This window comes from Mytilus californianus, unplaced genomic scaffold (assembly GCF_021869535.1).
Source record: "Mytilus californianus isolate M0D057914Y unplaced genomic scaffold, xbMytCali1.0.p SCAF_4, whole genome shotgun sequence".
Taxonomy (NCBI): domain Eukaryota; kingdom Metazoa; phylum Mollusca; class Bivalvia; order Mytilida; family Mytilidae; genus Mytilus; species Mytilus californianus.
In genome coordinates, this window is record NW_026262690.1 from 10,503,494 (window position 1) to 10,517,001 (window position 13,508).

General features: G+C 32.0%; 1 protein-coding gene across 1 annotated transcript in view; it reads left to right on the forward strand.

The window, feature by feature from the left end:
- Window positions 1-1,017: 1,017 nt before the first annotated feature.
- Window positions 1,018-13,508, forward strand: part of LOC127737455 (beta-1,3-galactosyltransferase brn-like) — a 52,273-nt gene continuing 39,782 nt past the window's right edge. Inside the window, exons 1-2 of the mRNA XM_052248160.1 lie at window positions 1,018-1,152; window positions 1,627-1,725. Of these exons, the coding sequence (XP_052104120.1) occupies window positions 1,676-1,725 (50 nt within the window). The 5' untranslated portion in view covers window positions 1,018-1,152; window positions 1,627-1,675. The remainder of the gene's footprint in view (window positions 1,153-1,626; window positions 1,726-13,508) is intronic.

Below are 13,508 nucleotides of genomic sequence, written 5' to 3' on the forward strand. Positions count from 1 at the left end.
TTTTTCACTCGAGGTTATCCGTCTCAGGTTGCAAAGTGAGCCCATAAGCATGGGCTGGGCCAGCGCTCAACATGCAGGTATATAATTTTAGAGTAGGTATTAAATACTTGAGTTACCTATGTTTGACATGGGATGGGCTAGCGCTCAACATGTCACGCGTAGAGAGGTATAATATTTCGAAGTAACATGTGTTCTTCGAATTATGCTTCGAGCTCTTGTCAATACTCTCTATTAAAGGCTCTCTTTGCTATTAAGTTCACATTGTTTGAGGTTTCATTTAATACGCTACGAGTTATGTTTCTGTTAGATGTATACTCAAGCGGCTCATAACTTTCTCCTTATGGTCTAAGTTATTTGAAGTCACAGTAATACATCTACACTCTATCGTCTATTGCAGTTGCAGCGATAGATGCTCGAATAATGTGAATTAATTTCTTTATTGAGATATGTATTTAATTTATTTTTTAAATACATATCAATCATAAGCATGTTGCCCGTAACGCCAATTTTTATAATTTTTTTATATTTGTATTTATTGTGTTTTTAATTTGTTATGTAAATATATTAATTATTTTTCATTTTTGATTTATTTTGATTTTTTTACATTGGATTATTATTATTATTTTATCTTAATTTGAATTACTTCATCAGTCGTTCTGGGTCTGTTCACATAACAGGTTTGATTAATAGTGCGGAGATGCTTCTAGCACACATTAAATCTTAAATCAGCTGGGGGAAGGTCATCGTGCGTTAATATCTTTGTTTGAAAGAAACACGGCACATAAAAGTCAATTAAAATGGTCTTCATCACTTCAATGAATGTCAATGTTACACCGGTTTTCGGATTATGGCAGTTAATTGTGCTTAATTTGAAATTACTTCAGGGGATAGCTATGCTTAAAAATATCCCATTGTTAAATATGTATGATATGAACGTTATGTGATCCAAACAATAACTGTTGACACAATGGTTTAAAAAGTACCCAATTTAATAAAACTCAACGTAGCATGCATGTGATATTTTATGATTAGACATCGATGAGTGATTTAGTAACAGTTGTTCATTTTTTATTTCCTGTGATGTTTCCATTGTAAGAATAATATGCATTTTCTCTGTCTACAAAATGAATACAGAATACTGCCTCTTAGATGGTAAGGGTAAGTTACTATTGGGTTTTGTATAAGTAACGACTGTACGCTTTAAAATGTCAATAAACGTTTTCACCTTACTATTACATCGGAATAACTATGCATATTATTGTTACTTTTGTTTCTTTTGTATTTCATTTAGTTGTACAAAAGTGTGATGGTTCATTAAACTTTTATACAGACAATCGAATAAACAGTTAAACAAAATGGATGCGGCTTTGATGTTTAATAAAAACCAAAACGATTAATTAAACGAAGAATGATTCTGAATCAATAATGAATTATTCTGTTTCATTATTGCACCCATATGTTGTTGCTCGGATTAAATAGTGAACGTCATTTGACATTTTTGTTGATTATATTATAAAAAAATGGTTATCAAATGATTGATTCTAAATGAAATAAGCTAATTGATTTCACATAATATCAAGTATTAGTACATATGTGTTGTTTATCCTTATGAGTTCTATTTTACAGCAACGTAAATAAATTATGACACCATACCTTCCATTACAATAAGTGCCATATGATAACAACTGTGAGTATGGTGGTAAAAATTTGGAAAATAAAAAAAATGTGAGTACACAGGTTGAAAATCCCTTTTTTAATAACATCTATATATATAGGATAGTTATGTTATACTAATGACATATTCCCGATTGTTTATTAATAAGAAGATGTGGTATGAGTGCCAATGAGACAACTCTCCATACAAGTAACAATGTATAAAAAGTTAACAATTATAGATCAAAATACGGCCTTCAACACGGATCCTTGGCTCACACAGAACAGCAAGCTATAAAGGGCGCCTAAATGACTAATGTGAAACAATTCAAACAGGAAAACCATTGGTCTAATCTATATAAAAAACGAAAAACGAGAAACACTTATGAACCACAACAACAAACGACAACCACTGAACAACAGGCTCCTGACTTAGGACAGGTGCATAAAAATGCAGCCGGTTTTAACGTTTTAACAGGCGCCAACCTTCAACCTAACCCAATATAGTAGTGTAACATTACAACATAAAAAGACACACTATAAGATATTAATTGAAATGGCTTAACTCGATCAAAAAGACATTTAAGAAAAAACAAGTAAACATACACTTAACGAATAAGTTTGATCTATGGAACAATATAAATGCAATATTAATAAAAAAAAGTGTAGGAACCGTGTCAAAAAGACAACTCTGACCTGGAACAAATTGGCGTTGAATATAATAACGTACACAGGAAAATTTAAAAATAATAATTTTGTTGTTAGTAGTACGGAATACATTTTTTTTTAAATTAATAAATTTGTTGTTCACAGTACGAGTACAGACGTGAAAATTTATCGTCATACTAAATACTTATCAAAGGTGGTACATATTAAAAATAGTGAAACGACGTATAACACAAAATAAGTAAACATTGAATTACAGAAATGCATTACAAATTGTGTCAACAGGCTCAACAACTCGCAGTTACTCAAAGCAAGTTAAAAGCCAAAAACAATTAATAATAAGAAATCATGCATCAGAGACTAAAATCAATTAAAAAAAAACATTCCAGGGATTTAGTGTTTTAACGCCATGGACAGTCAAAGAAGACATGACTTGTGCAATGCCAAAATAAAAGTATGTCCTAATCCCGATTGTGACATTTGGACTGATAGTTGTTTCGCATGATGGATGATGTATGCATAGCACGAGATGCTTACCCTGTAAACACATCCGGTCTCGTTTTTATCTAGAGTTAATGTGATTCCCTCTACTTGTGTTTGTTATCTTGATTGGTCACTCTAATCAATAAATGAGATTTGAACCTCGGTAAATTATTATTGCCTTACTTTATAATTATTCAGAATAAAACCCATTTGTTAACATATATATGGTAATCGTTAATTTAAAATAAAAATTAAAATTATTCAGAATAAAACTCATTTGTTTACATATATATGGTAATTGTTAATTTAAAATAAAATTAAAAAAACTAGTGCATCATTTGTTCTGCTATTGTTTCCAATCGTGCTGAAAGAATTGTTTTAGATAATTTTGTACTTTTTACGTATTTTTTCAATGAGTGAGAGTTCTGTCAAAAACCGTCTAGTACTTTTCCAAAATTTTTTTTTGTAAAGGAACCAAGATCAAGAAGATAAATATTAACTGTCAAATTCACAAATAATACATGATGGTTTTGAGTTATTGATTTCGGGTGTGATGTTGTAAATAATTTTCTTTTCTTTACAGTTTACTGAATTATTTACAATTGAAAAAACCGCAATCGGCAATTATTTTATAGTTTTGGAAAGTAGGGACTGTAACAGAGAGGCGAAAGATACCAAAGTGACATTCAAACTCTTAACCCGTTTATTTCTGGCAATACTTTTTTTTCCAATAAAACAATCAACTTGAGAAAAACTAGGGTTTCACAAACGGTACGCATATTAATATCTTATTCTATTTCCTGCGTTCCCAAAAGATTCAAAGTAACGTTAAGGGCATACGATACAGTTACAGGGGAGGTAATGACGTTGCTAACGTAAATTGTTATTTTCGCGACGTCAAACGTTGACTTATCGGGAAAATATGCAGTTTTCGGCTGATTTTTATCATTCAAACTGATTTAACTTGAAAACGAGTTCATGGACCCCTCTTTTTTAAAATGACATTTGGTTTGATTACGTAAGAAGATTATGTGTACCAATTTTCATGAAAACGTAAATAGTGCAATTTTTTTAAATTTGATTAATATACAGCAAAAATTGACGGTTTTTTTCTACATTCATGAACATTTGAGAAATTTGAGTTATTTGTAAAAATAAAATGTACAAATTTATACAATATTTATATAACACATTAATTACAAATTATTTAACAAAAAACAGCTCGTGTTTATCTTTTAAAACAAAAAAGTTATGTATTTCTATCGAAAGGAAAAATAAGTCCATAAATCCGTATTTTTAGAAAATATCTGAAATTTGAACCTCAATTTACTCAAAAAGTAGCACATGAAGGGATATTTTTTATTACATATTTGATTTAATCAGGTAAAAAGTAGCCTACATGCAAATTTTTATCAAAATTTCAATATGGGATCAAAACTGTATCGTATGCCCTTAACATAATTAGGTTGACTTACATCTTTTGACTTTTCAGTACATCTTTTGACTTTTCAGTGCATTCAAGTCTTAAGCAGATATTGGTCAGATTAATAGGACCAACAAAATCCCCTAAGGCAGTGAAGATGAGGATAGTCATATCTCAATTCACAGCCAAACACAACCTTGTATGCTTATCTGTTATATATTTATACATATGAAATTTAGCATAAAATATATTCAATCCCAAGGTATGAATTGAGTATAGAAATACGGACTATACCCAACCGTCAGCAATTTTTTGCTAGATAGGGAAAATATCTTGGTTCAGCAGAGTGTTTAACTCGTATAGTTTCTGAATAGTCGCATTACATTTGATCACTCTTATAGAGAAGGTTACGCGCTTTCTGTACGTTGAAAGTCTTCGATGGGTCTGTAATTGGCATCATTGCTGTCCCCAACCAACATTCTATAGTTTCAAGTCGAAATTTATGTCCTTCGTCCAGATGAATCCATTGAAGAACTGACACATTTAAAAAATTATGCATTTGTTGTTGTCCTGGATATGCATGAACTATGTGATGCTGGATGTTTAACAAACAACAATCTGTCATTCAAAATATTTTCATTTTTTGCTGTGGTCCATATTACACAATTCTGTAATGCCCGTCTGCCATCATGAAAAGCAGACACTATAAATTGACCCTTTGACATACAGACTGCGTATATTTTTCACGTAGCTTTAGTGTGAAGTACTAATAATAGACATACAAACTTTCTCGCTGATTATTGAGGAATAAACTTAATATTAATGAACCATTCGATTTTCTACAAGATATTGTGTTTTTAGTTGAATATATCCTATTCTTCAAATTAACTGAAACCGAGCAGACTATTTAGGTAATACAAATTATTTTATACAATGCCTTTCAAGGTTGCGGATTTTATAAAATACCTCAAAATTCAGGACTTTTACAAAATGTCTACATTTAAAAAATTCGTTTAATGAGGCTCGAGGGTATAAAATTGAAATTATAGTTTTTTCTTATAATTTGTTGATTGAAACCTCTTAACATATCGATTTAAAAAAATGCCAAAAAATAAGGGACCTTTTAAGAGAGATAAATCACTAAAAGTGTGAAACCATGGCAACAAAAAAGGTTATTTTCGATAAAAAATCCACTTTTTCTCCCGTTTTTAGCCAAAACTTTATGAAATGAAAATCTAATTTTGGTTAACAAATACGTGATATGCAGGCCCACATTGAATTTTAGGTCATATGGTCAAATCGTAAGGTCAAAGGTCAAGGTCATGGCATTCATAAATTGAAATTAATATTATTTCAGAAAGTGTTGGGGGGTCCTTCAATTCTGTATTCTTTAATTTTTTATATCATTTTTCTCTATTCTTTATATTTCGTGCCCATTATTCTCTATTTTTTATAGTTTAGCACTCCATTATTCTCTATTTTTTATGTCGATGTTTCTCTATTCTTTATAATTGTTGGCCTTTATTCTGCACTTTTTATCCATTATTCTCTGTTCTGTAAAACCCATCCAGACACTCAATGATTGTATAGTTTAGTTGTCAATGTCACTATTGTTAAAATAGTCAAACTTAGATTATAGGGAACATTCTAGATATTTTTGATTACCTAATATTTAGAAGGAAAAGTATCAAACTTGTATAGATTATGACCCACTGGGAAATATGATCCTTATTATATCTAATGCTAACAGGGCACATTAATGAACAAGATGTACTAAGTCTACTAGATGATTATATTGATAAAAAAATTGATTCCCCCACTTCTCCTCCAAGTCTGAAATGGGAAACCTCAAACATCAATTCCATCAAAAAATAAAATAGGTGCATTATGGCATTTTGAATTATGTTTCCCTGAAGATTTCCAGACTTATGTCACACTTGGTTATTTTTTGTTTAAAGGTTAATGGTTCAGATTAAAATGTAGTCGATGCCTGTCCCAAGTCAGGAGCCTGTTATTCAGTGGTTGTCGTTTGCTGCTGTATATCATCTTTGAATTTCATTTATTGTTCTGTACATAAATCAGGCCGCTACTTTTCTAGTTTGAATAGTTTTACATTTGTCAGTCCTTGGCCTTTTATAGCTTACTATGCAGTATGGGTTTTGCTTATTGTTGATGGCCTTAAGGCGACCTATAATTGTTAACCTCTATGTCTTTTTGGTCTCAAGTGGAGAGTTGTTTCATTTGCAATCATACCACATCTTCTTATTTTTAAATATATTTTAAATGTAGACAGAATACTGACAAACATAACACACAGGACAGCTTCTATGTTTGTTGTTTAATGAACTAAATTGGAGATATACAATTTCTTCTTTCATTCCATAGTACTCTTATTTATGGAAAACAATGAATACCTATTATTGTGGCCTTCAACAAGGGAAGCACCCAAACCATGCATGCAATATTGAGTAAACATCTTTTTATCCATTTTATGCTTTGAACTGACATACATAAAAAAAACTTCAGGTTTAATAGTGTATTATATTTGTATTTAACTAGAAAAATGTGCCTATAGCTACAAGACACATGATGTCCAACCTTAAATGTAGGTCACAGTGATGCTCTTTTTGATGATCTGTGTGGTACTATAGAAGAATACTGTAGTTGTGATATCACTATCTGTTTCTTTGAAATGAACCTCAAAGCCAGACTTTACCAAAGTCAATCAACTGAATCAAGCATGTAAAAGAAGGTAAAAGTGACTCAAATGATGGTAAACTGTACTGTACTATACAAGATGTCCATGGTGAATAAACATTGATATATTACCATAAGTTCCTGAGAAATGGGACTAAACGCAAAACTTAACTGAATCGAGACGTAAGAATGGACGGACAAGAGTTAAGCTATATACCCCATCCACATTTGTGGTGGGGCATAATAAAATCTAATCTTTGTATCTTCTTAAAATATAAATAACAACATGCAGTAAAGGTGATATAAGTATTTATTTATGGACATATTTAAGTTCCCATACATTAACCTATCCATATAACATTAATTCCAAAATCAATAAAATGGATTAAAAGCATGGTTTGATTTGCAGCACTTATTTCATTCATATAACTGTATGACCTTTCACAGTGCGTCAGGGAGTTTTATCCTGTTCTGCCAATCATTTTACGCAAATAACCCCAACTTTTTACATTTCACTCATAATATAAATGTTATCTAGAAAGATAATTTAAAGACACAATTTATTTCTTAAAATACAACTAGGTGAAAGGTAAGTCAAGTTTATTTATCCCTGCAGAAAAGGTTTAATATATACTTCATTTGCCAAAGAAACATAGTTGATCATACTTACACCCACCAGTAACGAGTGATATCATTTTGCAATGCATCTGGTAAAGATTATTTTTCTCAATGACAAAACAAAACTAGCAAAATACAACTTTAAAAATTTTCCATTGGATTTCTATGACTAAGCTTTAACATTCACTGATGGCCATTTTGAATTTCCACCACAGTTAAATCACTTGTTCTGGACCTTGAAACAAACATATATCTAGTTTTTTGGTTTCAATCTATAATGCTGTTATCAAATAAATAATCATTGAAATGTGTACCGACTTGACCCTTTAAGCTCCTTTCTAGAACCAAAGTAGCTCCAACTGATCATCCTACAAAGATTGTTTGTTACTTAATATCATTTGTAATTAAAATATAAAGCAAAATGTAAATTGACTTATGGTTTCTATGTAAACTCGATCTTTGCTGGCTCCTATTTTGATTGGCAATAAAGTAAATCATTTGTTCAATACCTTAATAGGAATATATATAAATGTACGATGTTTTGTTTCAATCCCTACAGCATTTCGTAAGAAAAAGTTTCAAATCCCTACCAATCACAATTTACAATCGGCCATGATGGCCATGTTTCTTGACCAATTGCCACCTACTCTGCAACACTTAGAAAGGACATTAATTGATAGAAATAATTTATCTGCAAAGTTTGGTAAAATTCTGTTCACTATTCCTCAAGCAGGAGATCAAAATAAAACATGTTAACAGACAACTGACAGACGGATGACAAGTGATGGCAATACCTCACAAGATTGGCTTAAAAGATGGAATATATAATTCAATATAAAAAAACAAAGAATGATGAATTAACTTTCAGGAGTGAGGAAGTCAATAATTTTTGGATGACCTTCTTGCAATTTGTGACTCAAACATTTCCTCTGTCAGTTTTTAGCTCACCTGGCCCGAAGGGCCAAGTGAGCTTTTCTCATCACTTGGCGTCCGTCGTCCGTCGTCCGTCGTCGTTAGCTTTTTACAAAAATCTTCTCCTCTGAAAGTAGTGGGCCAAATTTAACCAAACTTGGCCACAATCATCATTAGGGTATCTAGTTTTAAAAATGTGTCCGATGACCCCGCCAAGCAACCAAGATGGCCGCCATGGCTAAAAATAGAACATAGGGGTAAAATGTAGATTTTGGCTTATATCTCTGAAACCAAAGCATTAAGAGTAAATCTGACAGGGTAAAACTGATTATCAGGTCAAGATCTATCTGCCCTGAAATTTTCAGACAAATCTGACAACCTGTTGTTGGGTTGCTGCCCCTGAATTGGTAATTTTAAGGAAATTTTGCAGTTTTTGGTTATTATCTTGAATATTATTATAGATAGAGATAAACTGTAAACAGCAATAATGTTCAGCAAAGTAAGATCTACAAATAAATTGTCTAACCAAAATTGTCAGTCGACCCCTTTAGGAGTTATTGCTCTTAATAGTCAATTTTTAACAATTTTTTGTAAATTTTTGTAATTTTATACAAAAATCTTCTTCTCTGAAACTACTGAGACAAATTTACCCATAGTTGGCTATAATCATTATTAGGGTATCTAGTTTCAAAAATTTGTCCGATGACCCCGCCTTCCAACCATCATGGCCGACTTGGTTAAAAATAGAACATAGGGGTAAAATGCAGTTTTTGGTTTATATCTCTGAAACTAAAGCATTTAGAGCAAATCTGACAGGTGGCAAAAATGTTCATCAGATTTAGATTTATCTGCCCTAAAATTTTCAGACGAATCCGACAACCCGTTGTTGGGTTGCTGCCCCTGAGTTAGTAATTTTACAAAAATTTTGCAGTTTTTTGTTATTATCTTAGATATCATTATAATATCTAATATCCAATACTATTAATTATGATTTTAACCTTATTTTACATGATTTCCAAAGCATCAGTAAATTCAGGTGAACGACACAGGCCCTTGAGAGCCTCTAGTTTTAGATAGAAAAGTTTTTAGTCCTACTAGTCCCATTCTCTGAACAGAAAGATTAAAAGAGAGAGCTTCATGTTTGATCTAGCAGCTTTCAAAGCAGGTGTTCTTGTTATTGCTTTACAAGCAATGGCTTCATTATAAGACTTTATATTCTCTTGCTGGACAATACAATCATAAGGATGGCTGACAGGAAATACAAATGAATCAAGATTGTTTAAGGCTTTTGTGGTTAATAACTGAAAACAATGCTCTAGTATCATCAAATGCATTGTGTGCAGAATAGTTTTCACCAAGAAGTGCTGACACCAAAGAAGTTTGAGAATATGATGGCAAGCCTGGCATTATTTTCTTAAATAATTCCAATGTGTCAATGAATCCACATATGTGAGACGTAAACTCATTCCACATATGATTTGCCTTTATAGAATGGTACAAAACATGGCAAACAAAACGTTTGATGTTGTGTCCAACAAGAACTTGCATGGATGGATATTTGGAAAGAAATGTTTTAAAATCGGAGAAAGCTTCATGTGGTAAATTGTACGTAACAGGTTGTAAATTATAAAACATCTGATTTGCAGAAACGGTAATTTTTGTAATTTCGGAGGCCTGTATTGAGATAGGTTTGTTTGGAAAGATGAAACTGCTAAATTCATTATTGTTTGAAGTTGCAGCAATCTGTATTACATCTGGTGTTCTATCTGGAAAAAAAAGTAAGTTTAGTTTTCCTTGTCCAATATTTCTCAATAAATACACAATATGTTACCTGCTAATTCAACATTTTTAGCACTTGAGGGGCTAGTCTAATCACCAAAATGAACCAAAATGAACCGAAATGGGGGAAAAAAGAGAGAAAACTAAATTATTTTTTTTCATGATTAATTATTCTAATATTGTTTTCGCAATATTCAATTTTCACTTTGCTTTAATTCATAATTATTTTTTTTGTAACATAAATTTGTATGGGAAGTTTTCCTGCTGTGATATACATATATGTCTACGTTTAGTGAATTCATATAATAGTATTATTTCGAAAAGTATACTGAATAGATGGTGTTGCGTACAATAACCAATATATATATATATATATATATGCATAAAGCATAAAGTTCATATAATTTATGATAAAGCCACTTTAATTATAGGTTTTTTGGGTAAAATATTATGCTATAACTATAAGGCAGAGCGAATATTTGCCATATGAAAATATCAGCCAATAAGAGAGTTTAAAGTAGATAGATTTGTACATGAGAACAATGTTTCTATATATTTATATATTAACAACTTACATAGGCTTGTAGTTTCTAAATCAAAACCTACCAGTGGAGCTGTAAAAATATCTATCGGTATACATAAAGATGCATTCATTTGAGCAGTGATTTCTTCATCTACTTCTCATTGTTCATTCCTATATCACATCAAGTTTTGTTAAAACAAAAGTTAAGATTTTAATTGGTATAGATGGTGTAAATGTGTTTGTACAAAAGTAAACATCATATATGGTTAAAGTGTGTTCATTTTATAACTTTGATAATGTGCAAAAGCATGTCATGCATTCTCACAGGCCCAAAAGGGTCCCTCATCTAATTCGATTATAAGTGCGAAGGACATCTAGAGGTTAAAGTTAAAAGATCATACTTAGATTAAATTTGCATGAATTTAAATGTAAAAATGTGCAACATACACATCCAATGTTCATTAACCTTAGCATATAAGTTTTCCCAGGGGAAGCGACAATCAAAATTTTATGTCAAAGTCAAAGTTCTAAGTCCAAGACACGTGCGTTAAAGTTGATAAAATGATTCCAGTATTTATAATGGTGCAGAACTTTTCATTGGGTAATAATTTGACTTCCAGTTGTGTTCATTTTTGTATGAACATTAAATGTGCACCATTAAAATAGTAGCATTTCTAAAAGGAAATTAACAAAATGTTTATCGGATTCTTTTACATTTGAATAATTCTAAGTAATTAAAACTGTTTTTGAATAATTCATCAATGTGTGAACTCAGACAAACCATTACCAATTTTTACATGACTCTTCAGACACTATTCATTTTGTGATTCATATGCTTGATTCACATACACATGAATTCCTTCAAAACAGCTTTTATTACATTTTATACATGAACAACATAGTGCTAAACCAAAAGACTTACCTATTTCACTTTCATATGTTCTTCCTTCTCTTATTTCAACTCCAGTACTTTTTACTGAACGTTCTTTTTTTAAGAATTATTCTAATGTCTAAAAGTTAGCACAGCACAGCAGACGCACCTGTTTTTGCACATTTGTAGAATTTTTTTTATCATAGAGTTCTACAACATTGCACGAATCTTACCATGAGGTTTTAGACATTTATTGCATTGTCAAGTGATCATTTTGATTTGAATTTTTTTTATCACGCACATTGCCCCGGAAACAATGGCCGCCATTATTTTTTAGCAAAACTTTAACCCTCTGCCTCTACCTTAAACATTGTACTTTATTAGTGCAACAAAGTCGGTTTTGGTATATAGTATAGACAATGTAAAAATTTAAACCAACAAATTTGTTTTATTGACTTTCCAGTTTTCAATCACGAAGTTAAATCCGTCACCCAACTGAACTTTCCAACGGTGGGAATATCCACGACACGTTGGGTCTTTGGGCCTTTAGCTTTTCGTTCGTAGTTATACTCATCTGATAAATGACTTGGCTTACAACCTATACAAATCCTTAATACACTGCTTGGAATACGCTACTGACCTGTTTCGCATCTTCATTTAATATATGTATATAATTATAAATAGTGCCTCATAGATACAAACTTAATATCATTATTTCCTGCTGCTATTCATGTCGGAAAGAAAATTAAAGAAATACTTAAAAAGAGCATTGCCTCCTAGAATTGGGAATACAACACTCACACCAGTTGTCCTAACTGGCATTGAAGGCTTTGGTTTTTTGGGATCAAGTGTCTACTCAGATAGAATTAGAGATCAGATGGTGGTGTAAATCTTCGCGCACTTCACAGCAGAGCTACACTTGGCTTAAACAAAATATAGCACAACAGATTGATTGCATAGGCAATATACACTTGTACGTCTGGCTTGGTATCTGCGACCTTACAAAATACGACGGCAAATTCATATCACTTTCTACTGAGCAAAACATCATTGAGCAAACCCCTGATACTTATCAGGAAATATTAGAATTTCTAAAATCATATCCAGGCTGTAAAGTAACCTTTCTAGAATTCCGCCATATTCAATAACTGACTTCAATGGTTACAAGAAACACGAAAATCCGTCAAGCTTTAAGAATCAAGAGGAACACTTAATAAAAAAACGTTGAGGAATTAAATAACAATATTCGATATATCAACTCTACTTTAGACACATCCTCGCCAAATTTTGCCATAGACATCAACCATCATCACCAAGAAAGAACCTCAATGTCCAAAAACATTACCCTTAGAGACAACTACATGTTCAAACTCATCAGGGAAGGAATTCACCCAAAACAGACGTTGTCAAAAGTCTGGCTTAAGAAACTGGCAACACAGATACAAAGGCAATGCTGGGGTTGATATCATATCCAACGGTGGGAATATCCACGACATGCTCCCTGGCTCAACCTTTGCATCTGTAAACGCTCACCATTGCAGCCTCCAAGGATCTTGGCTATACACAAATGTTTGGGATTTTGACTTTCATTGCTCATACCTACCGCATATAATAATTGCTTCAAATAACTGCTCTCCTGAATCATATAAATACATATATGCTGCTTAATCCGTCACCCCATAGAGCCTTCGAACGGTGGGAATATCCACGACGCGTTGTCTCCTTGGGCCTTTGGCTTTTCGTTCGTAGTTATACTTATCTTATATTTGTCTCTGGCTAACATCATATACAAATCTTTAATACACTGCTTGGTGGAATACGGTGCTGATCTATCTGCTCTGTATCTTAATCCAATATTTGTATATATACTATGGCTCATAGAT